The sequence below is a fragment of the Diplodia corticola genome (assembly GCF_001883845.1).
Source record: "Diplodia corticola strain CBS 112549 chromosome Unknown scaffold21, whole genome shotgun sequence".
Taxonomy (NCBI): domain Eukaryota; kingdom Fungi; phylum Ascomycota; class Dothideomycetes; order Botryosphaeriales; family Botryosphaeriaceae; genus Diplodia; species Diplodia corticola.
In genome coordinates, this window is record NW_017971500.1 from 279,035 (window position 1) to 301,918 (window position 22,884).

General features: G+C 57.6%; 7 protein-coding genes across 7 annotated transcripts; 3 read left to right on the plus strand and 4 right to left on the minus strand.

The window, feature by feature from the left end:
* Window positions 1–1,256: 1,256 nt before the first annotated feature.
* Window positions 1,257–5,143, minus strand: BKCO1_2100082 (viral a-type inclusion protein; the record flags this gene model as incomplete). Its single annotated transcript, XM_020272741.1, has 4 exons — window positions 1,257–3,772; window positions 3,824–4,040; window positions 4,132–4,776; window positions 4,988–5,143. The coding sequence occupies 4 exons, from the start codon at window positions 5,141–5,143 to the stop codon at window positions 1,257–1,259; spliced, it is 3,534 nt and encodes a 1,177-aa protein (XP_020130969.1).
* Window positions 5,144–5,782: 639 nt separating this feature from the next.
* On the plus strand, window positions 5,783–6,877 carry BKCO1_2100083 (fha domain-containing protein snip1; the record flags this gene model as incomplete). The annotated part of the gene is made up of 1 exon (XM_020272742.1): window positions 5,783–6,877. One exon carries the CDS (start codon window positions 5,783–5,785, stop codon window positions 6,875–6,877), a length of 1,095 nt encoding a protein of 364 aa, XP_020130970.1.
* A 2,535-nt stretch (window positions 6,878–9,412) lies between these two features.
* BKCO1_2100084 (calcofluor white hypersensitive protein) lies at window positions 9,413–12,848 on the minus strand (the record flags this gene model as incomplete). Its single annotated transcript, XM_020272743.1, has 11 exons — window positions 9,413–9,425; window positions 9,492–11,451; window positions 11,502–11,547; window positions 11,600–11,684; window positions 11,737–11,769; window positions 11,859–11,985; window positions 12,039–12,371; window positions 12,425–12,561; window positions 12,620–12,650; window positions 12,708–12,753; window positions 12,813–12,848. 11 exons carry the CDS (start codon window positions 12,846–12,848, stop codon window positions 9,413–9,415), a joined length of 2,847 nt encoding a protein of 948 aa, XP_020130975.1.
* A 399-nt stretch (window positions 12,849–13,247) lies between these two features.
* On the plus strand, window positions 13,248–14,632 carry BKCO1_2100085 (rrna processing protein utp6; the record flags this gene model as incomplete). The annotated part of the gene is made up of 2 exons (XM_020272744.1): window positions 13,248–13,334; window positions 13,388–14,632. 2 exons carry the CDS (start codon window positions 13,248–13,250, stop codon window positions 14,630–14,632), a joined length of 1,332 nt encoding a protein of 443 aa, XP_020130976.1.
* A 78-nt stretch (window positions 14,633–14,710) lies between these two features.
* BKCO1_2100086 (peptidyl-trna hydrolase domain protein) lies at window positions 14,711–15,456 on the minus strand (the record flags this gene model as incomplete). The annotated part of the gene is made up of 3 exons (XM_020272745.1): window positions 14,711–14,801; window positions 14,853–15,113; window positions 15,164–15,456. The coding sequence occupies 3 exons, from the start codon at window positions 15,454–15,456 to the stop codon at window positions 14,711–14,713; spliced, it is 645 nt and encodes a 214-aa protein (XP_020130973.1).
* A 447-nt stretch (window positions 15,457–15,903) lies between these two features.
* Window positions 15,904–18,598, plus strand: BKCO1_2100087 (rna-binding protein; the record flags this gene model as incomplete). The annotated part of the gene is made up of 4 exons (XM_020272746.1): window positions 15,904–16,921; window positions 16,973–17,152; window positions 17,202–17,867; window positions 17,922–18,598. 4 exons carry the CDS (start codon window positions 15,904–15,906, stop codon window positions 18,596–18,598), a joined length of 2,541 nt encoding a protein of 846 aa, XP_020130974.1.
* A 2,007-nt stretch (window positions 18,599–20,605) lies between these two features.
* BKCO1_2100088 (oxysterol-binding protein) lies at window positions 20,606–22,608 on the minus strand (the record flags this gene model as incomplete). The annotated part of the gene is made up of 8 exons (XM_020272747.1): window positions 20,606–20,956; window positions 21,018–21,283; window positions 21,336–21,681; window positions 21,740–21,799; window positions 21,854–21,923; window positions 21,978–22,017; window positions 22,168–22,244; window positions 22,460–22,608. 8 exons carry the CDS (start codon window positions 22,606–22,608, stop codon window positions 20,606–20,608), a joined length of 1,359 nt encoding a protein of 452 aa, XP_020130977.1.
* Window positions 22,609–22,884: the final 276 nt, after the last annotated feature.

Genomic DNA, 22,884 nt, shown 5'->3' on the forward strand with positions numbered 1-22,884 from the left:
GTGACGAACCAAGTACGGCTATCTTCGATTGGACCCTATTGGCCCAGCCGCCCAGGCGAAAGGAATGATATCAGTTCCTTGCTATCAGCTACTCGATCTGATGGTCTGCTGGTTTGGCATTATGGTCGCTTGCTGGGTTGGACTTCGAGCGAGATCAAGTGGTCAAGTCTGGTTCACTGAAGGGAGGCAAGGATTCTGCGTGCAGTCAGCATCGCTTGCGCCTGCAAGTCATGCGATGGCCGAGCTGACAGTAATAACATGGCCGTGCACCCTACCTGGATGCGGGACACTGTTGATCTCCCGCTCATACCCATCCACGTCTGCACTTCTTCTTGTCAGATGCAAACACTGCGCCGGCCATCGGTGCCCGCATTTCTGTGACGTCGCCTGGAGAGAAGTCGCGCGCAGTCCACTTTTCATACTTTCGACCCCCCCTTTGTCGGCAGCGGCTTTCACATGCGTCTAAAGTTCGAAAGTATCGTCGCCACTGCTTCCGGGTCGAGGGGCTTGCATGAGGGAAAGGGCTGGAAGGGGCTGATTGCGTGTAACCCTGCGACATCACCGGTTGAGCTTTCTGCGATTAGCTTCGTTCAACAGCAACAAAAGCGTGTCTCCTACACATGGGAGTCCAGTTTCGCCGTCAACACCCGACCGCTGGTGGAGCCACCGGTGAACGAATGCACTCCGCCCAGTCAATAATTCCGCTTCTTCGTTCGCATGAAAGAGAGCCAATTTTATGGCGGGGATATGAAAGGTAACGTTTTGCGATTATAATCTCGTCTGAAAGCTCGAGCGTGCAGCAAGAAATAGTATCTGCATTTCTAATCTAGCCCGAAACCCTTAGCAGTAAACCAACACCATTAGTAGAGGGTTGGTAATAGTAAGAAGGTTTATCGCCCGAGCCCTTCGTATTCTTTAAGGTGCTGAATCGATCTCAGTGCACGGCAAGTGATACCATCATGAGCGCTTTCATCAACTTCGGGTAGAGGCCGTTGATTTTCAAACATCCCTTTATCTTCGACTTCTTTGCGTGGCTTCAAATAACATATGGTATCATTTTCAATACATGAACTCAAAAGTCCAGGGTGGCTGTCCACGGGTCCGTGTCCTTCCAGATCAACTTTGAAGTATCCCGCAAACCGGAGTGTCGTCAAAAAAGAAAGCCATGCGTACATGCATGCATGCATACATGCATCCAATCCCAATCCTCCCATACATCCGCAACATCAAACCACCACCACCACCTAGGTACCCCCTCAAACTCGCCGCCCCGCGCCCTCCAACACAACCGGCACGACCACCTCCCCTCCCCTCCGCCAACTCCTCCTCTCCTCACCCTCACAAACAATCCCCCCCGTCGTCCCCGCTCTGCCCCTCAAACCTCCCTTCTTCATCGCAGAAGAAGAAGAAGAAGAAGAATGATGATTAAACCGACTGACCACGCCCTGCGCGCCCAGCCCACCAGCAGCATTACTACCGCCCTTCTTCCTCCCCGCGCCATCGCCCCCGCCGCCGCCCGCACCGCTCACGCCGTTCGCGCCGCTCGTCGCCGCCCGCTTCAGCGCCCTGCCGGCGATGCCCTCGATGCCGACGCCCCCGATCGTCTGGCTGTTGCTGCGGATGAGGCCCAGCTTCTCCTCTTGCGACTTGCGCTCCGCCTTCCAGCCGCTGGGCGGGCGTTGCGGGAGCGCCGTCAGCGTGGAGTCGTCCTCTCCGTCGTCGGCGGCGGCTTCTTCCGCCCTTGTGGCGGCGGGATCTTGCTGTTGCTGCTGGCGTCGGCGACGTCGTACGCTCTTCGGCGAGGATGACGACGTCTTCGGTCGGGGCTGTTCTTCACCACCACCACCACCACCACCACCACCACCGATGCTGGGGCCGACGGCGGCAGCGTAGTTGGAAGCGATGTTTTCCGATAGCGAGCGATGCGTACCGTCACGTGGGGCTGCTGCTGCTGCTGCCACCGCCGGCGGTGGGGGCCCGGCTGTGATGTTGTTGTTGTGTTCGGACGAGTAGTAGCGCTGCGTGGGAGGTCTTCGGATCATGGCGGGAGAAACCGCCGGGTTGGGTAAGATGGAGCTGACAGAAGCCGTACGATCGGTGGTAGTGGGAGTGCGATCATTGATGGTCGGGGTGAGCTTGTACGATATTGGGGTTCGAGGCGTTCTGGGTCTTGAAGTATATGACGGTGGCGGCTGATCTTGGGAATATGTTGACGATGGCGGCGGTGGTGGGTTGCTGGCGGATGGATCGCTTGCCGGAACGGAGGCTTCGGAAGCGTTTTCCGGAATCTGCTCTGGTAGGGAGGGGTAGGGTGGGAGTTGCTTGTTTGTGTTGGAGCGGGAGCGGCCGGGTATCATGGAGGGGACTGGCGGGAAAGATACGTCTGAGATGGTACCGCTGACTGTAGACGTGGGCTGAGAGGGAGGTGCCGTGTTTGCAGGCGATGGCAAGGCAGCTGAGATACCGAGGCCATCCATGTTTGACTTCTCGTCGTTGTCTGTTGTGGGAGTGATAGGACGTTGTAGTAAGAGATGTCTCTGGAGATGGTTTGGCTCCACATTGCCGGCGCTACACATACTGTTCCGCATCTTGTCAAGCTTTGTATTCGCCCGCTTGATGTCTTTCCTGTAACCTCTGTTGTCCCGCTTGCAGCGGACCAGTTCGTTGACGTGATGCTCAATCTCCTGCTCCAGTTGCCTGATATGTTCTTTAGGATCATTCAAGGGGTGTTGAGAAGACTTCCCATTCTCCTTGGCAATCAGAGCTTTGACGCGCCTCCGCGTCTCCGCCGCCACGAGCTCCAGATACCCATCAGCGCTGGAGGGAGTTCCGGGGATGAGGCTCCTGGAGATAGCTTGTCGTGCCTGACTTCGCATCTCAGAGTGTAGGAGCTTTCTCAAATGCTCATATTCATCCTGAACGGTGACAAGATCCTCCCCTTGAGCTTCAACAATTTCCTTTAGCTCTGCGTTTTCATGATCCAACTGCTTGATCTGTTCCTTGACTGCCTTGCGCTCCCGAGACTCTTGTGCAAGCGCCTCGTCATGACCTGCGGCCAACCTGGCTTGCTGGGTGTCCATCTCTTCAAGATCGAGCTTGAGCGCTTGGTTGACATGCTGCAACTCGTAAATCTGTTCGTCTTTTTCCTTCAGCTGTCTCTTCAGGTCATCGATGGTTTTAGTAAGTTCGGTGATAGTGTTCGGTAAGGGAGTGCGCAGCTGCATTGTCTCCAGTTGTGTTGAGAGCAGTTCCGCGCGCAGACGTTCGTCTGCGAGGCTTTTCTCTAAATCGCCGATGCGGGACTGCTCAGGCTGAGTCCGCAGAGCGTCTAGCTCAGATCTGAGCTCTCTGTAACGTTCATGCATGAGGCGCCTCTCCATCTCTAGCTTGTATTCTGATTCGCGGAGATCGATCAACATTTCGTGGTTGTTGTTGACCCTGACCTCGAGATCAGCAGCACGGTCCTTGTAGGCGTCCTTGCGAGCCACCAGCTGCTCCATTTGATCCTTCATGGCTGCTATCTGTCTGGTTGCCAGGTCGAGCCTCCTGTTCAGATCGTTGATCCTTTCTTGACCTTCGCCCGACGTTATCGAGGCCTCATTGCCAAGGCGATCGTTGACAGTCCGCTTCATGGTGCTCGAGTCATCCGACTTTGTCCGAGTAACTTCTAGACCTGGAAAAGAGGCTTCCTTGCCTTGATCAAAAGTTGGCGATATCTGCGGGCTGGCCCCCCGAAGACCTCTCGCAGGGATGGTGAGGTGTGGATGTGGTGCTGAAACCTGTCAGTATGATGTAAACAAAGCGTTCCAGATTCAAAACATACGCTTGCAATCGCGAGACTCTTCAAGATAGTGCACATAAGCTCTCATCGCATCCATCTCCCGACGGTGAGCTTCGGCCAAGGTAGACGCATGGGCCTCATGGGAAATGCGCAGGTGCTGGAACTGAGATTTGAGGAGCGCAATCTGCTTATCCTGGGTGACAACAGCAGCTTTGAGTTGTCCGGGTTCTGAAACTTGCGGCTGCCGCATTGGCTGCTGCTATAGCTGTCAGCACAGGCATATGACAAGGAACAGGGATAATGCGCTGCCGCAATTGGACGGCGGATATGCAAGGATGCGTGTGATATACCTTCGCGGAAACGTTGCTGCTCTCAGAGCCAGCGAAAGCGACTGCACTCGAGGCTTCTGTGACTTCGGTGATGGGGGACCGCAGCACAGAACTGTTGTCGCTGCGGTCACCCCGCTTCCTTTGCGAGCTTGCGTGGCTACTGGATCTAGAGGCGACGCTTGGCCGGTGGAACAGAGGATGTGGCGCTCTGCTCGAGCCTGCAGCCGCATCCGGGGCCCATCTCGACGTGGCAGTGTTCAAGCTTAGGCTCTTCTTGTGCTGGGTCGCTTTAGTAGGGGCTGGCACTTGGAGAGCCGAAGCAAATGCCTGCCTTTTTGCCGCAAGATCGCCCTCCTGGCCAGCCACCGCATTTTCGACCGCGCTGGGGAAGCCCTGGTTCTCCAGCAGTATTGACCCTGGCAACTCGGCAATGGTCGGAGTCGGAGGAGCAGTGTGCGAGCGCGGTCTCCCCAAGGTGGGAGAAGGCAGTGGGTTGTCCAATGCCGGAGAACGAGGCCTGTCATTCGCGGTAGCGACATTGGAGACGAGAGCGCCGGAGGTCATGGTGGTCTCGTGCAGGGCGGAAGCCGGAGCGATTGCTGAGGCATCGAAGTCGCTGTGGGAACCGCACGTGGACAAGGGGAGAGGTTTTGGACGATGTTTCTTCTACAGATCTGTTAGTCGTGCTGCTGGGCGGCTTCTTATTGGAAACAGAGGGCCTGAAGCAGTCTTCAAGAATCCAGCGCGGGAGCCCCACGGCAAGCACGGGCTGTGCAGCCACTGGCGCAAGGCGTTCATGCCGGGGTGCTCGTTTGGAGGGCCCGGCGGACTTGACGCACGCTGCGGCAGCAGGAGCAAGGAAAACGGGCAGGCTGACCTTCCGCTTCTTGGAGCCAGCCAAGTCTGAGGGCGAGTCCCACTGGCCGGCCGGGTACTGGTCCACTGAGATTAAGCCGTCCACGCGATATGACCGACACGCCCCCGCGGCATTATGGCGGTCGGTCTTGGTCCAGAGAAAGAATTTGGAGGCCATGGCGAATTAGAGACATGGGGAAGAGAACAGAAATCACAGAAGGAAAACAGAGGACATGGCGAGGAGTCGCCGTGGGCGCCTTGGGAACCAGAGGAATGGGGTCGCCGCGGGGAATGCTCGTGGGAAATGGAGCCATTTGGGGCAGCGCAGGAGCTGCGGCGCATGAAGCCAACGGCGGCTCGAACTTGGAGCGTAGTCGGCGCAGTGCTCCCGGGCAGACTTGCGACGGCTGCAAGGGCGCATGGTGAGGGGGGCGCGTCACGCTGAAACGGGACGACGCGATCCAGGTGCCGATGAAACCGTGGGCCAGGGCCGCAGAGCGCGGCGCGAGCCTTTCTGGCGCGCCGATTGCACCAAGGATGCACGCGCGCTGTCGACGACGACGACGCTGCGGTTGGCGCGGCAGAAGGCGGATGACGTTGTGTCGTTGTCTTGGCGGCCAGCCCAGCTGCAGCCCGGCCGGGGGCAGGTGCTCTCCACACTCAAGCTCTGCAGATGTGCAGGAACGACGCGCCGGCCCTTCTCCATGAACCACCTGCCCACCAACGCCTGACCTCCCCCCGCCAGCCCCCGCCAGCCCCCGCCTCCAATCCGCCCAGCCCAGCTCCTTGGTCGTGCCGGGCCCCGTCACCCGCCACAATGCCCGCCGACTCGGTGTCGCCGCCGCGGCCGCGTGCCCGCCGGCACTCGCTCTCCGACGATGAGGACACAGGCTCGAGGCGCAACCACGGCGACCGCGACAGGCACCGCCGAAAACGGGCGTCGCGCAGCCCCACCGACTCGCGCGAGAAGCACCACCGCTCGCGCCGCCATCGCGACGATGACTCGCCCGCGCGGTCAGACGACGAGCGGGCAGCACGCAAGCGCGGGAGGGACCGCAGCCGAGAAGGACGACGTCAGAGCAAAAGCAGGAGCCGGAGCAAGCACAGGCACAGGAGCCGCAGCAAGGACGCCGCTCGGGACCGGTACGAGAGGAAGCGCCGCTACGACGATCGTTCGACCAGCCCGCGCCGCCATCACCACCACCGCTCTGAGCGACGCAAGGACCGCGACGCGTCGCCCCGCCATTCGCGTCGCAGCAGGCACGACCGCCACGACCATCGCTCGCGCTCGCGCTCTCCCAAGCGCCGCAAGCCATCGGCGAGCCCGGAGCTGCCCCACAAGCGCTCCGCGAAACCGCTTCCCTCACAGGAAGCTGCCTACAAAGGCAGCGGCGATGGTCCGGGCGAAGCGGGCGAGCCTGCTGTAGAGAAGCAGAAGCCAAACTTCAAGCAGACCGGCCTGCTCGCTCGCGAGGCCAACACGGTCAACGTTGCCGGCACCGATATCGTCTTGAAGTACAACGAGCCGCCCGATGCACGGAAGCCGCCTGCGCGCGACGACTGGCGGCTGTTCGTCTTCAAGGGCCAGGACTGCCTCCAGACGGTCGAGCTGGGAAGCCGTAGCTGCTGGCTGATAGGGCGCGAGGCTGCAGTCGCAGACATGCTCGTTGAACATCCGAGCACCAGCAAGCAACATGCTGCGTTGCAGTTCCGCCACACCATCCGGGTCAACGAGTACGGCGACAAGGATGCGAAGGTCCGACCCTACCTCATCGACTTGGAGAGCAGCAACGGGACATTTCTGAACGGGAAACAAATCGAGCCGACGCGGTTTGTAGAGGCCATGGACAAAGATGTCATTAAATTTGGGTTAAGCGAGCGGGAGTACGTCCTGATGCTTGCAGGGGCATAGTGGCACGTACTTTGTGGGCCCGAACTGCTTGAACGAAGTCTAGGCAGTTTACTCGATAGGTTGAGTAATGTTTTAAGACCGGAGGCATGTCCTCGATGGCCGTTTGAATGTACCAGACATGCAAGGTCGGCCGCGACGCCACCGGCCCAATCAGCCTCAACACCACCAACGGCGGGACCAAAACATCGCCAATCACCACCTCACAGCCACAGCTTCGGCCGCACTCAAGATTCGGCCCTTTGAACCAGACGTTCGAAGGTCGACTTAGTCGAGCTCGATCCGGCAGAGGTGCGTGGCTGCATCTCTCGATCCCTCGGGCTGCAGCGGGTTTTAGACTTTTGGGGCCTCACGACAAGCTTGGTGAGCCTTCTTTATCCGGGCTAGGAGGGGTCTGTCTCTAGGCGGCGATGGAAAACTGGGTCCGGGAACAAAAAGCAAGAGGCGGCAAGGGCCGAGGTGGGTGGGGAAGCTGTGGCACCAACAGGTGAAGTGAGCGCTACCCAGCCGGACGGACGTACCTCCGCGCGCTGCCATGTGGATGATGTGGTGGAGAACGGGGGCGCGGCGAGAATTCAGTTAGTCGATGCCCCGTTTTACTCGTTTTGGCTCGTCCCGCGGCTCGCTCCCTTGCCTGTTCGGGGGGCATCTGGGCCTCGGCCAGCAGCGGATGATGCTAGAGTGCATGGCAGAGCCATGGCGACGGGTACGAGCAGTCGGCCCGAGCCCTTTCGTTTGCCTGCCGCAGCTGCAGCCGGCACCTGGACTCGGGAGCGTCGTGATGGCGACTCGGCCCTGGATTCTTTCTGAAGAGCTCCTCGACGGCCCATGACGGTTTGCGCGGCGAGACAAAAGACAGCTACGAGCAGCTGTGCACAGAAGGTATAAAGGGCGCCCCGCTTTCGTTCCAACGCTACGGGCGGACCGTCTTTCCGCGCCAGCTCAAAGGCGTTGGGCGCTTGCGTGCCGAACAGCTCCTTTCCGGATCGAGTTAATAGGATGAGATTTCGACACCAGCTGCTCGAGCCGTGCTTGCCGACCATGTATCATTTGACGATGCGCCACAAAATATTGCCACAGGCCTTCCGCATCCTATTCTGGGTTTCCCATGTCCATCCGCACCGGCCTCGACTACATCTGTTCGGAAGCCCGAGGGCACAAGGGCACAACGATGCATGTGTCCCGCACTCGAGGTCGCTGGAGGGTTGGGGGACAACGATCAACCACGGCGCATCAGGACGACACTATCATATCCCTGTTGGGAGAAGGTAAAAGGATATTGCTTGGGTCCTTCTTTCTTCTCCCTCGCGGTCTGCCTCCTCTCTCCCACCGACGAGCTATTGATGGCTAAGCAGTCGAGCCAAACCCAAAGCGGGATGCCGTTGCGGCAGACGGTGTGTCGGTGGGTGGACGTGCGCTTCCCGGCGCCCCGTCCCGTCCGCGTCGCTTACGTACACGTCGCGTGGTTGCTTCCTCGCGGGGCAGATGAGCATGCGCGCGATATGGCGATGGACGTTGCACGTTTCATGGTGTGGGGATTAGTGGTACACACAACGGAGATGAGTGGCCTTTCTCCCGTTTGCATGCCAGTCGCGGTGAGCGAGCGAGCGACTGAGGCGAGCAATTCGCGCTACCGGACGGCAGTTGTCGCTCGGGTTTCATTTTGGTGCATCTGATCTTCACTTGGCTTTTTTCTTTTGTTTCACTCTCCCAGCGCAGCGGGTCGCCCTGACTCGCGAAAGAAGGCGACTTTGCCAAGCCAATATATCCCCGGAAATAAGGCATCTCACGTGGGTGGGCGGCAGATCCTACGTTCAGAGGTGTTTGCATGGGCTTGGAAGGTCACATCGACGTCCAGATATTGCTGCGGATTCTCACGAGTGGATACACGGAAGGACGAAACCTGATGTCCGACCGACACCATGAAACGTTGCTTATCCCAGAAACTAAGATCTGCACCGTAACGCTACTGCCACCACGCCGAAGAAGACGGCCGACCGAGAGACGGAAATAGCCGGGTTTGATAGCCATCTATAAATCCCACCTTTAGTAAGGTTGCCTACGCTAAGACAAGTGACGATCTTAACGTCTTATATAACGACGAGTCGTCCGCTAAGCTTCCTGCGTATGGCTTTCCTCGCACTCACGAACCATCTAATGGTCCGACTCTACTGAAGACGTTTAAAGATACGAAGCCGTCGGGCGCCTAAACAAGAGTTCTTACTACTGCTACTACTACTCTCTACGATGGCCAGAATTTACACAGTAGGGAGTACAAATAGTCCCGACGCACTTCGTTTAAACATTTTACCGACCGATGAGGTTGGAACCAAGTGATTAGGTTGGGAATATCATATACACATTCAGCAAGAATAAAGTGAAATATTGAAATTTGATGTGAAGGTTGCACCAGCGTGGCCCAGCCAGGAGATACCAAAGGAATACTGTCACTGTACAGCTCGCAGGCATTTATTGCGCGTCTACCTTCAACGCCAACCACCACTTGTCTCTCATCTTTTTGTCAAAAGAGTCTCTTGTCTAGGCGTAATACCTGTTGAGTACGTCAGTAAGCTGCACTGTTCAGAATTCTAGGCTGTGGGCCTTCTTCTAGACATACCTAGGCTCATCAAACACATGGTAATGATGACCCCTCACGCCCTCGCCTCTGAACAAAGTCGGGAAGCGAAGGCCGTACGGGACATCGTTTTCATGGATCATGTCATCGGAGCCCTCCGGCTGGCCAACGACGAACTTGCCGACCTGAAGCTCCGTGTCGGTGATGGTGCTCCTGCTGACTCTGGCGTAGCCGGCACGCTTGAGGTTCTTGTAGAGGATGTACTCGCACCATCGGTCCCAGTCACTCGGGTCAATATCGCGCATACCACTAGTCTCGCTGACGTACGTGTTGTAATTGCCCTCCTTGGGCTTGGTGACGAGATAGCTGAGCAGGATGCTGGGGCGAGGGGACGAGCCCATGAGGTTGGCCAGGTACTCGCTCTGGAGCCTGCGATCCTCCGGGTCCTCTTCTTGGCCCGAGTGGAAGACGAAGACGTCGACCAGCTCACCGTAGCAGTCCAGTGTCGCGTGGATGGCCGGAGCCAACTCACCGACAGGCGATGGCAGCAGGTGATGCGTCGAGTTGAGGATGGGGAATTTCGACAACAACGCCGCCCCCCACGTATGTTTGTTGGGGCCTGGGCCATAGTCGACGTACATCCCAAGGTCTTCGGCGATATACTGAGTCGTGTCGCGATTGCCCATGATGATGCGCTCAGTATCGCTCTCAAGAAGGCCAATGACGTCGACTTCCATTTCCTTGATCAGGTCACGCATGCGGCGCTCAGAAGACCACATGTCGTTGTCAAGAGTGAAATGAATCGTCCAGATACCGGCAGTAATGACCTTGTCGTTTTTGTGGTAGGGGGTGTAGTCATATGACGGGAAACGCAGATATGCAACAGAGGCACCGAGCGCTTCGAGCGCAAGCAACACGTAGAGGTAGTAGGAGCGCGTCTTGCGGGAAGTAGGGCTTGCGGGCTTGCGGGTCTTGGCGCTAGCTGCCCCGTTAGGTGTGCTAACGGCGGCAAAGACGCCGGCGCCAATGAACAGCATTGTCGCAGTCATAACCCAGTCAGTATGCTCACGCATCAAGGGACCACCCGGAACGAAAGCGTAGGCAACAACCCAAACATGGGCAAGGACCAGGATGTTGTAGAGGAGAAAGCCGAGGCCAAACGTGGATGCCGGGCTGTGGCGGGCTGCGGAAGAGATCAGAACGGGTGCAACAGCCATGATGTAGGCGGCCAAGGTGAGGGCACCATAGTACCCAAACCAGTTGCCGTTGCCGGTCAGTACAGCGGCGCCAACAGCACCAATGCCGTAGAAAGCCCAGCTCCCGGAAAGCCTCGGGTAGAAAAGACCAATTGTAAGGCCAGCCCCCATAGCGAAGAGAGTGTATGCACCGTGAGGAACTGAGAGTGGCCCACGGACTGGGTATCCCTCCCAAACCCAGAGAATCATGGTGCTCGTGTCGGAAAGCAGAGAGTGCATAGCAAAGAAAAGGCCGGCAAGACCGAGGCCGGCCAAGACCGGCGAGCCTTTCTGAGGACCAGGAGCAGGAATATCTGCGCCGCCGCTAGCCGTGAACCGAGTAGAACGGAAAACGGACACTACAGCTAGAGCAATCCCAAGCTTGTTCCAACCACCATTGGGCGCGTGCATGATTGGCCAGATGGGGTTGTTGGTCCAGAAGGCAAACTTGGCGACGCTGGACATGAGGAGGCCAAGCGCAAAAGCCGAAATACGTGCCTCCAGGCGGTGGGGCTGCGAGCGTTCTGCGTAGAAGGTGGCCGCCCAAGAAAGGCAGGACATCCAAAGACCAAAGCCAACGGCGAACAAGCGCTTGTCTGGGGCAGTGATCAAGTAGGAAAGTAGGCCGGAGAGAGAAAGGAGGTGCGTGATGCGAAGGTTCCGGATGACCAACGACCGAAGAGGGCGGATCCCAAGCAGGAAGGGCGAGACGGTGCACATGACTATGACTTCGTAGCCAGAGATACCCATGTACCAGAGCGGGAAGTCTGCTGAGGTTAGCAGAAGTGCAAGCGATACGCAGTACCGGGAGACTTACACCACACAAGCAGTCCGAGAGAGGTCAGCATCGTCCAGAACACGAACTGCACAAGGATCAGTTATGCAAATTCATCCAAGGACGATCAGAGAACCTACGCCGTTGTAGACATCTGCGGCGGCATCAAAGAAAGCAGGCCAGTGGAAACCGGCGGCGTAAAGATCAGCAATCTCACGGTTTTTCCTGCACTGCTTAGCCAGGTTGACTTTTACCATAGAAACGGGGCACGACATACTCCTTTTCCGCAATGCGTTCGGCTTGCGAGTTTCTGCAAGAGGATAATTATCAGAGTTGGGCTTTGAAATGGCTTGGTTCTCCTGCCTAGAAGCTATCTACTTCGGAAGCCGTGAAACATACCCTCTGCTGACACCTCTGAGGTCCTTGATGGCAATTTCAAATGCCGAGAAGTCGTACACGGTGACGGCATCGAAAGCTACATCAAGAAGGACAAGGCTCCACTCAAAAAAGGCGTAGATTGTGTAAGCTGTGATGGTATATTAGCCGACACATAATCGACTCCAGCACGCCTCGACTTACCTCCAGCAACCTTGTGAACCTTGTGTTGGATGAAGAAGTAGACCAAGGGGACGATGGTGGCAAAGAAGCTTGTTGCGAAGATTTTGCGGTATTTGATGGCCTTCACGTTCGGCGGGCTGAGAACGTAACAGCCGTATGTCCACGGAATGGTCGCGACCAGGTACGAAATCATAAAGATATCATGCCAGTCATGGTCATCGGTAGATGTGATGTAGGTCCACCCGCCGCAGGTCAAAGTCCGGAAGATGCCAACGCCGGCAATGAACTTGGGCAAAGTCGAGTTGGGCTTCGCCGTGAGGACGTACCAGAGGGCGACCAGCGCAAAGCGGGGACCTGTTTGGGCGTCTTAGCAGCGGCGCAGGCACATCCTAGTTGTAATCTCGTACCAGCAGTCATGGCAATGAAGAGCTGGAAAACGCTGCGCTCGGGGTAGCGGTCGCCAATGGTGGCGGAGACGGACGGGAACCATTCTTGCGGGTAGCCGTAGTGCTCATTCTGCACAATCTTTTGGTAGTGGAGAGCGCTGTACACGATGCGTCAGCCCGAATGAACGCGCGCATGGCGGCAAAGGCTCCTCTTACACTCCGACGATGAGAGCTCCCAGGAATGCCGCTGAGCGTCGGGTCAGCATTGTCACCTATCCGGCGGCGGGGGCAGTCGCGGGCATACCATAGGCGACTACAGTGTGTGTCCATGACACCCACTTGCCATTGAACTATGCGGGAATGCGGAATCAGCATCTGCGACGCGCAGCATGGAAACGGCGGGGCTCACGGCAGCGACGGTTTCGCCGTCCTTGTACTTCGCCATAGCTTCTTAACAGCTGGCCATCCGATGCAAGGCGGAACGCGACAGAAGGAAGCAAGGGCAAAGGAGCGTGGAGAACACAATGGACGAGGTCCGCTGGAGACCGACTGGAGCGCCAACGGGCGTGGAGAGGTGGATTATCCAGGCGTCTCCTGAGGCTGGGAGGGTAGGTAGGTAATGCAGCATGAGCGAGGCGCAGGGCCGTCGGCTGCCGGTCGACGCGCCGCCGCCGGGCAAGCAAGGGTCCGCGTCTTCCGTCCGCCCCGGGTCCGTGCGCAAAAAAGTTCCAGTTGCAGTCGTCAGTCCCGCATCCTCTACAGCACAAAGCCAGCCCAGCCCAGCCTCGTGCGCCATTCCAGACCCTGCCCCGGCTCCCCGTCTATCTCACGAACCGCTCCCAAAATGTCGGGCGCCGACAAAGCCCGCTTCTATCTCGAGCAGTCCGTTCCCGAGCTGCGCGAGCTGGAACGGAAGGAGCTGTTCTCCAGGGTATGTGCCGCTGCCGGGCGCTTGAATGCATCCAGTGCGCTGACGTGGCACAGGACGAAATCACCGCCATTGCCAAGAAGAGGAGCGAGTTCGAGCACATTCTCAACGGCCGCGGATCCTCGTCCCCCTCCGACTTTGCTCGCTACGCCGAATACGAGATGAATCTGGAGTCGCTGCGGAAGAAGCGAGCGAAGCGCATGGGAGTCAAGGCCGGCGGCCACAGCGGCCAGCGCCGTATCATGTTCATCCTGGATCGCGCTACACGAAAGTTCCACGGCGATGTTGCTCTCTGGTTCCAGTACCTCACCTATCTGCGTTCGCAGAAATCCACCGGCAAGAAGATGAAGGAGGTCCTGACATCGGTGCTTCGCATGCACCCGACGAAGCCGGATCTATGGGTGTGGGGCGCTCGCACAGCCTTGGACGCCGACGCCGACATGACGAGCGCAAGAGGGTACATGCAGCGCGGACTGAGGTTCTGCAAGAACTCTAGGCAGTTATGGTTGGAGTACGCCAAACTGGAGATGATTTATGTCGCAAAGATCGCGGCTCGGAGGCAGATTCTGGGTCTTGATCAAGAGCGGAAGAAGACAGAAGAGGTGGCCGAGGACCCAGACGCAGACATGATTGCGCTTCCCGACGTCACGGCAGAAGACATCAACCCCAGCTTGGCCAAGGATGACGGTGTCGACGAGGTGGCTTTGCAGAACCTCGCCAACACGCCCGTACTGCAGGGCGCTATCCCACGGGCCATCTTCGATGAGGCGATGAAGCAATTCCAGAACGACCCCAGGCTGGCCGAGCAGTTCTTCGACATGTTCGCTGAATTCAACCGGACGCCATGTACCAGGACCCTGCTTCAGTACATTGTGGACACGCTGAACAAGAGGAACCCGACTGCCCTGCCAAGCCAGGTTTGCAACTTCAAGCTACCATTGTTCGGTCTAGAACCCACCTCTGCCGAGTTCCCTGGCGCTCTTGGCAAAGCTCTTCAGAGCATCAAGGCATCTCTACAGCAAACTCCACAGACGAAGCATCAGCTGGCCGAGAAGGCCATCTTGTGGATTCTGCCTATTCTACACGTGGAAGACCTGGATGACGCACTACGCCAGGTTCTATCCGCCTCTCTTCGCCAATACGTCCGCTCTTTGCAGGGTGAAGATCAGCTGGTCAGTGCCGTCGCTGGGTTGCAGCAGGCGAAACGGACGGAAGATGCGCGCGTTCTAGTCGAGTGCTGGTCGAGACAGTGGCCCGGCAGCGAGCGCCTGATTCAGGCTCAAGCATCGTTGGAGGTGTGAGAACATGCTCAGTGTACCATCCGCAGGATGCTCACGCCACAAGCTTGGAGCGCAACAGTCGCACGAACTGTGATCACCTTAATAGTCAGGACTGCCTCCCTTCCGCGCACTCTTCTTGCTGCTGTTAAACTTCTTCGTCTTGAGTCTGGCTTCATTGCTTGCTTTTTCTCTGGACAAAAAGTCAGCACGAGGACGAGCGGGAGGTGAAGCAAGCACATACAGTTTTCTGACCCGCTCCTTTTGCTCTTCTGATGTCTCGCCGGGCACGGCGGTTTTGCCAGCGTCCACAATCAAGTGGTGGAGTTTGCGATAGCAGGCATGAACGTTGTCAGTCTGCTTTCTGCTGTCATCTGACTGGATGACCAGGGCATTGGAGTTGGCGGCATAGTAGCGGGAGGAACGTATCTCTTGGTGAAGGAGAGCCGGCAGCATTGGCAGCAGGGCATCAAGGGGGACGCGCAGAGTGGCCTTGGAGCTGATTCTGGAAGGGTGTCAGCAGTTGCCTAGATAGGAAAGCCGAGACTTCGGTACTTGTTCACGTTTTGGCCGCCAGGCCCCGACGATCTACTAAACGAGACATCGCAAATGTGTTTGGGAATGGTCTCCGGATCCAGCTGCTGCAGCCATTTGCGGGCGGCGGCCAGCTCGTCGGCAGACGCAGCGGCCGGCTGGTGGCGGGAGGCCAGCTCGCGGGCGTGCAGCAGAGTCTGCAGCACGGGGGGCGGCACCGGTACCACGGCGGTTGCTGGCGCCGGACGCAGAGGTGCTTGCCGCAAGGCTAGGGGGCGCAGCAGGCGCAGGGCAGGGCCGCGGACGTGGGCCATGGTGGGTTGGAGGGGCGATTGGCTGCTGGGCGCGTTTGGATCCGTTTGGAGCAGTGAGCCCGCAAGCTGGTCGCGGCGGCACGTCACACGCTGGTTGCGGCCTCAGGCTCGAGCGCGGGCGTCGCCGCGGGCCGAGCTGCCCGAACTCGCTCGAGCGATTCTTTTGCTTCTCCCATTCCTCCCCCACCACACGTTACCGCCTCGCACCTTCTGCTGCTCAGCCCACCCCTCTGAACGGCCGCCCGCCGCAACAGACACCGCCTTCGTGCCCCCGGTCTCTGCCTCAGCGTCGTGCCCTCAGCCCAGCGTCTGACTGTAGCGCCGCCAGTGTTGCCTCTCGCGCCCGCGACCGCCCGCAGCCAGCCAGCCCGCTCTCCACGTATGCTTTGAGTTGAAGCGTGGCCTGCATCCCCTCCGCGGCTGCCCGCTAAGCGTAGCTCTGCCTAGATGACGACCAGAAGCCCGCCTGTAGAGCCTGAGGAATTTCGCGGCCAGACGCTGACGCCCGTCTCACCGAAGCCCATTCACTATCCTGCGCCCGCCAACATACCCGTGCTTGAGAAGCAGATGGATCCCGTCTTCAATGACACGGCGACCCACTACCCGCCCGATGACGCCCAGCACGACCAGCAAGACAAGCAGAGCACACACTCGTCGGCCGACTCGCTGTACGCCGACCAGCCCGCCGCAGAGCCGCTGCGCGAGCCGCCGCCGCAGCAGGACGACGAGTACGCGCGGTCGCTGGCGTTTGAGGATGGAGAGGGCGCGGATAATCAGGATACCTCAAAAATCCAGAACTTCGCACATTCGAGCTCCGTCCCCGCTGATGCGCCCAGTGACGCTGCCCAGCCGCCCTACACCAGCCAGCCCTATGCACCGCCCAACGGCAATGACGGCGGCGTTGACTTCCAGGCCCTGCTGGATAACCTAGCCAATGCCTCTGCTCCTGCCGACCAGAATGCTCAGGCGCAAGCCAACCCATCTCAAGTGCCTGCTCCATCAGTCCAGACGTCTGCGCTGCCCGGCAATCCCAACCTCCCTCCTCGCCCTCCGCCTCAAGAGAAGCCCGCCACGCATCCCAACTACACGCCCGGAGATGACATTCGCTCCTATCACCCCCACAGCCAGAAGAACCCCGCCGCCTCGTACCGCGCCCAGCCCGGCCTGCCGCCGTTGATGACCCAGGGCCAGGCGCCGGGGGCCGCCGGCGCACCCTTGTCCCAGCCTGGCTACCAGCAGACCCCTGTTTCGGCCATGTCCCAGCGCACCGCCAGCCCAGCCACCCCCAGCTACCGCCAGCGCGACTCGGTCGACCGCCGCCCAGACCGCGACCAGGTTGACGACAGCGATGTGCCGTGGGGCCCTGACGTGCAGAAGCTGTACGACGCGTTCCTGCAGGATGAAAGAGTTTACGTGACCGAAGGCCAATGGGACAAGTTTCCCTCCAACTCGCGCCTGTTTATTGGTGGGTTTTCCAGACCAGCAGTGAAGGACGGTGCAGGACCTGACCGTGCAGGCAACCTACCAACTGAGAAAGTGACCAAGCGCGACCTCTTCCACATCTTCCACCGCCATGGCAAGCTCGCCCAGATCTCCATCAAGCAGGCGTATGGGTTTGTTCAGTTTTTGGATGCCGGTGCCTGTTTGCGGGCCCTTCAGTCAGAGCAGGGACAAGTCGTGCGAGGCAGGAAAATGCGTGAGTTTTACCAGCCCGTGCCGTCGATGGAGATGCTGACATGACCAAGACCTAGAGATCTCCAAGCCGCAAAGGAATACCCGGAAGGAAGATGACAAGACTCAGCGTAGTGACCGCAATGGCGCCCGGCGCAGGTCACGATCCCCTGACTACACCCGCGGCGCCTCGGCAAGTGCGCCTCGGAATGTAGACAGGTACACAGGCGCAAGTAGCGCTTCACCCCGGAGAGATGAATTCCGGAGGAGCAGAGACGACTACCGTCCGGGAAGATCACCATCGCCCCGTGGTTACCGGCGCGGTGGCCGTGACCGGAGCCGTGACCGCTATGATGGTCGCAGAAGAAGCAGATCCAGGTCGCCCTACGGCCGCGGCGGGAGATACAGAAGTCCAACTCCTCGCCATGATCCTGATGATGAGTTGACACTTCCTCGGAGGCATCCTAACGAGGTGCCTGACGTGCAAATCCTCGTTCTACAGCCCGGTGAAGTAGACAGACACTTCATTGCCTGGGTGGAGCAGACCTTTCAGGAAAATGGCGTTCGCGCTGACGTGCTCCTCTTGAGCCCGCGCCTGAACGAAGCAGCGGTAGTTCGACGTCAGATTCTGGAAGGTGTCCATGCCGTTTCACGCATGACACGCCTTTGTCAGCAGACCGGACACATTCCTTTGCAGGTCTTCAACCGGAGTGCTGGCCAGTCCAATGTCACGTTCGAAGGTGAGTCCTGCAGAAGCTAGTCCAATACTACGCCAGGTTCTAACAGCCCTACAGAATACGACAATCTCGATGTGCGTGTCTGCGCTCAACTCATCCTCCGCGCCAAGGAACAGAGCATGCCTGCTCCAACACCGACCTATCCTACGACTTATGGTATGCCTCCTCCATCGTACGGCATACCATCCGTTCCCGCGCCCGCAGCATCATACGGCATGCCGGTCCAACCAGCCGCACCACCAGCCGCACTTCCTGGAGCTGGACCCGACCTCTCCAGCCTCATTCACAATCTCGACTCCAACGGACTCCAGAAGTTGCTGGCAGGTATTTCACAGCAGCAACCGGCCGCTCCTCAGCAGCAACCCCCTTCAACAGTCCTTACCCCGGGCTCGACTGGTATGACACCTGACCTCGCTCGCCTCTTCGGCGGTGGCGGCGCCTCGGGACCTCCGCCGCCTGCGGCCATCGCGACGCAGCAGCAGCAGCAGCCCACGGGGTACCCGCCGCAGCAAACGTGGCAGCAGCCCGGCGGCCCAGTCAGCCCGTTCGGTCCCCTGCAGGGCAACCCAGCCCTCGCGGGATTCATGCCGCCGCAGCAGCAGGGCCACCAGCAACCAACATCGCAGCAGATTCCTTTCACTCAATCGCAGCAGCAGCCACAACCCGGTGCGGTGCCGCCTCCAGCGGGAAACATGCAGGAGATTATGGCGCAGTTGGCCAAGTACCGGCGCTGATGATGAGCAAGAGAAAACACAAAAATACTGCAATTGTACATACACTAGGAAGAAAGATATTCTCCACTATTGCTTTGATAATACATTAGCGAACGGATGGGAAAGTTGCTTTTTGTTTTCTTCTTTCTGTCCTTCTTGGTAATTTCAAGAAGGGTCGTTGTTGACGTTTCCTTCTTCTCGATATCTCACTGGTAGATGGAAATGGTTGTGGTCTTTTCTGTGGTTCTAACAACTTGGTACGGTTACTCTTTTTTTTTTCTTTTTTGAAACTGTGATGACTAGTCTTCGAGCTGGGAGGGGTTTTCGGTTTTTCTCTCTTCACTGAACGATGACTGTTGCGACATGGCTTTGTCTCTTTCCTTTCTCTTGTCATTAAATCTTCCTTTGCTCTCGTGAGCGTGGCGTGGTGTGTGCGCCTTGTATAAAAGCGAGCGTGTCTACTACGAGCAAGCTGGAGTTTTCCTTTCTTCTTTTTCTTCTTTCCCCCTTTCTGTTGGCCCTTCGAATATGTGTGGTTCTTTTCCCCTTTCGTTAATTGAGCAGATGGGGTGGGGACAAGAAGGTTTTAGTCGGGCCCTTCTTCTTCAATCGCTCTGATCTTTTTTTCCCCTACCCTTTCCTCCTTGGACACTCATCTCCTGAGCGAACAGGCGTCGAACTCGAAGGCGGTCATGCGGAGACGGTGCTAAATCCTATCGAGGCAAAAGAACTACAATTGCAGAAACGATTTTCGCTTCTCCATTTACCACTAGCGGATTTTAATTGTTCTTGTTCATTAATATATCTCTCGCTCTGTTTTGTCTTCTAGTTGTACAACTTACTATATGAGGGGGTAGGGATGTGGGTGTGTATATCACTGCTATTCGTACGCGTGGGATGAAAAGGGTGAGGGAGTTGTTTCTTTCTTTTTATGTGGTTACATCTCTTCTTTCTCTTTCTCCATCTATCGTCCCTTGGACGAAGCAATTTTTGTCTTGTTCGTCTGCATGTAAATCTTTTTTTCCCCTTCTTCGTTGCCGGCCGTCGCCCGTCAACACACACATTCTCGTACTCGAAGCTGCCCCGAGGGGGACGCTTGGAAGCTCTCGTATTGGATTTAATCACCCAACACGAGCACTCTACCCCACACATGTGCGCTGGCGGTACAGAGAAAAGGAGAAAAGAAAAGGGGACCAACTGGGCGTGCGGGCTTCGCCGCGGGCAAAGCAGGAAGGACTTGTGGAGCACGATCATGCCACTTCGGAGGGGGGGGGAGGGGGAGGACGGAAACGTAGATCCAACAGCGTCGCCGGGCCGATCCTGAAGCCGCTTCAGCACATGGCAGATGTTACCCAATGGATGATATGTCCTTGTGCATGTACTGCTGCTCGTTTGCATTTTTTGATATCTTTTCTTGTTGAGAAGAGAGGGCGGGAAAAAAGCTCAAACCTAGCTAGCCCCTGGACCATCTTTGAGTGAGCGACAGATGCGCGAAAACATTATGCTAACTAACTTTCGACAAGGAAAGGTACATGCAGACACTGATGCGAATGGTACGCCATACAAACGCCGTAAACCAGATCACTACGCGGTGAGCGTTCGGTACCTCTGTGTAGAGGGTGAGGTCTGTGTCGGAGGGAAGGAGACGAAAAGCAAACCACCACCAACCTCTAATTGTAAGGATGGAAACCCGAGTATAACAAGGAGAGATAAAAACAGACGATATGAAAAGAAGATAAGATATAAAACCAAAAATCCTCAACAAGGAGCGAGTGTTCCCCAACGTCTCCTTTTTAAAACATCACTAGTTTCCGTTTTCCCTTCCCCATTTAGCCTACCTGCCTGCCTACCTGTACCGAGATGTTGTATGTAAACCGTGCGATAGTCCCCGAGTTTAACGACAAACCCAAAAAGCAATAACAAAAGCACCGCAGCAATCCCAAAATGAGGCCATCCCAGAACGTGTACGAGCGGTCATGGAAGTACTCCCTTCAGAAAATGTCTCCTCTCTTCTTGCTCTCGCCACCACTATGCTCCCAACTCCTTGCTTTCCTCCAGCTTGAAGTCATTCTTGTGCAATCCATCCAGCGCCTGGCGGCCTTCCTCGGTCAGATCCGGCTTGCCGTTGGCATCCGTCGCGTTCGAGAAGAAGCGAGGCTTCCAATCGCTGTTCTTCTCCTTGCGTTCGGCAGCCTTCTCACGCTGGCGCTCCTCAAGCTCTTGCTTGCGGGTCGTGGCAAGGGCGTACTGCTTGGTGGTGATGGCTTCGGTTACGCCACCCCAAAACTTGCGGGACTCATTCGGCAGCTGAACCTCCTCCGGGGGAATGATCTTGGGGATGGGATAGAGCGGGCTGACATCGATGAGGAGTATCTTCTCCTGTGCCAATTAAACATGTTAGAGTTTGTTGAGAAAAAGCTGATGGGACTCCTAAACTTACCGCTGCCTTGCTGACGGGTTGGCTACCAATCGAGTAGTAAATCTTGTCATGCCAGCTGCCCTCAATGCGCGCCAGGACGTCCTTGTCCGCAACATCCCTGATCCTCGTCTTGTCGTCCTTCTCTGGGTCGTACGTGAAGATGACGCCTTCAACTCTGTTTTGCGTCTTACCCAGCCAGCCCTCCTCCAAATAGTGCAGGATGACTTTTATCTTCGTCTTCGGGCAGGTGATGTAGCAGACGTCTGCGACTGTGACGCTGAGGGATCCTATACATTTCCTGTTAGCGCTTAGTAGTCTAGAAAGTTGCAATATGCATACCTCTCAACAGGCCACCCAAGTGGGCAGCGGGGTGAGTAAGCTGGTACTGCTCATCATCGCGCTTGCTCAGTGTGATGAAAATGCCCAGGTTGTGCGCACCGGGCGTCACTCTTATGCTGGTGCCGGTGAACTTTGCGCTGAGCTGATCATAACCCTTGGCGGTGATTCCCTTCTCCGGGCAGTCGACCCAGAATGCCGAGACCGGGGGATGGTGGGAGGTCTGCTCGGTCAGGTACGAGACCTTGACAGTCTTTCCGGCGGATGCGGTGCTTGAGGCGCTGCTCTGCGTGGGCTTGTCCTTGGCCGATTTGAGCGGGGGCGAGGTGTCCTCGATTTCCCAGTTACACTTCATTCCACGGTCAGCCCTTCCGCGCAAAGAATGTCGTTGTTTTCAGACCACTCACCCTGAAAAACTCGCCCAAGGCCGAGTTGTAAGGTTTGCAGGGCTTGCCCTTCACGTATTTCTTCCGACGCTGTCAGCACCTCATGCCTTATTGTCCAGCCGCACAGAGTCGTACCAAGTCCTTTGTGAACCAAAATCTAAGCGTCCCAAGCATGCGTCCGAGAGCATCTTCCGAGTCACCGATCCTGTCGCACCCATCAGTCGCCATCCCCCGGATGAAGCTCAGAATCCAGACTTACGCAATGAAAGTCTCGGGTCGATCCAAGTAATTCCAGTACTCTGTACAACGTCAGCACCTCCATCTTTCTATGGTCTTCCACCATCTATCCTTGCAGGTTTCCGATGCGCCGGCACTCAAAGTGGTTCCTCAACAAGGAAAAAACAAAAAAAGCCACTGAGGCTCCGAGGAAAGAGGTCGCCCCAACGTACCCAAGTTCGGTGTCGGTTCTAACAGCTGCGCGGGCAGCGAGAAGCGTACAGCGGCGATGTCGGAAACGCCCATGAACCTGCATACGCGCAACGGAACCCGTCAGCCCATCCATATCTGATGTCGGTGGCGAAAAGTTCATGCGCCTCGCGCTCCGACGCCTCCCCATGCCCCCCTGCGAGGGAGCGGATTGAGCGAGCTCCCTCTCCAGCAGAGCTCGCTCGCATCGCTGCCGGCCCGTCCTCTCTTTCGTCTCGTCCTTGTGTTGGGGTTGGGAGCGATGCGGATACGCACTTTCTCAGTATGCCGAGGAAGGTCTTCAGCTTGGAGCTGTCATCGGGGGCTTTCTCAGCGACGGCGGCGGAGGCGGGGGTGGTGGCGCGCGAGGGCTCGGCGGAGCTGGCGGGCGTGGTGGGGTCGAGGCCCGAGGACGAGGAGGCCATGGTGGTGTGCGGTGGGTTGAGTGTGTCGGCGGTGGCGGCTTGAGAGTTGTTGAGTAGCGGCAGCTCGGAGGGGAAAAGGGAAAAAGGGAAAAACAGCGGGCCCTGCTGGCTTTTGGGGCGAAGGGGGGAGGGTTTCTTGTAGAGTGGCGCGTCTAAATGCGGCGGAAGCGAGATTGAGGAGAAGAAAGGGAGATGTGGGAGGTGCGCGGGGGCTGGTGGAGGATGCGCGGCGGTCGTGACGAGGTGCGGCTCTCAGCGGCGTGCTCGGCGTGCTCG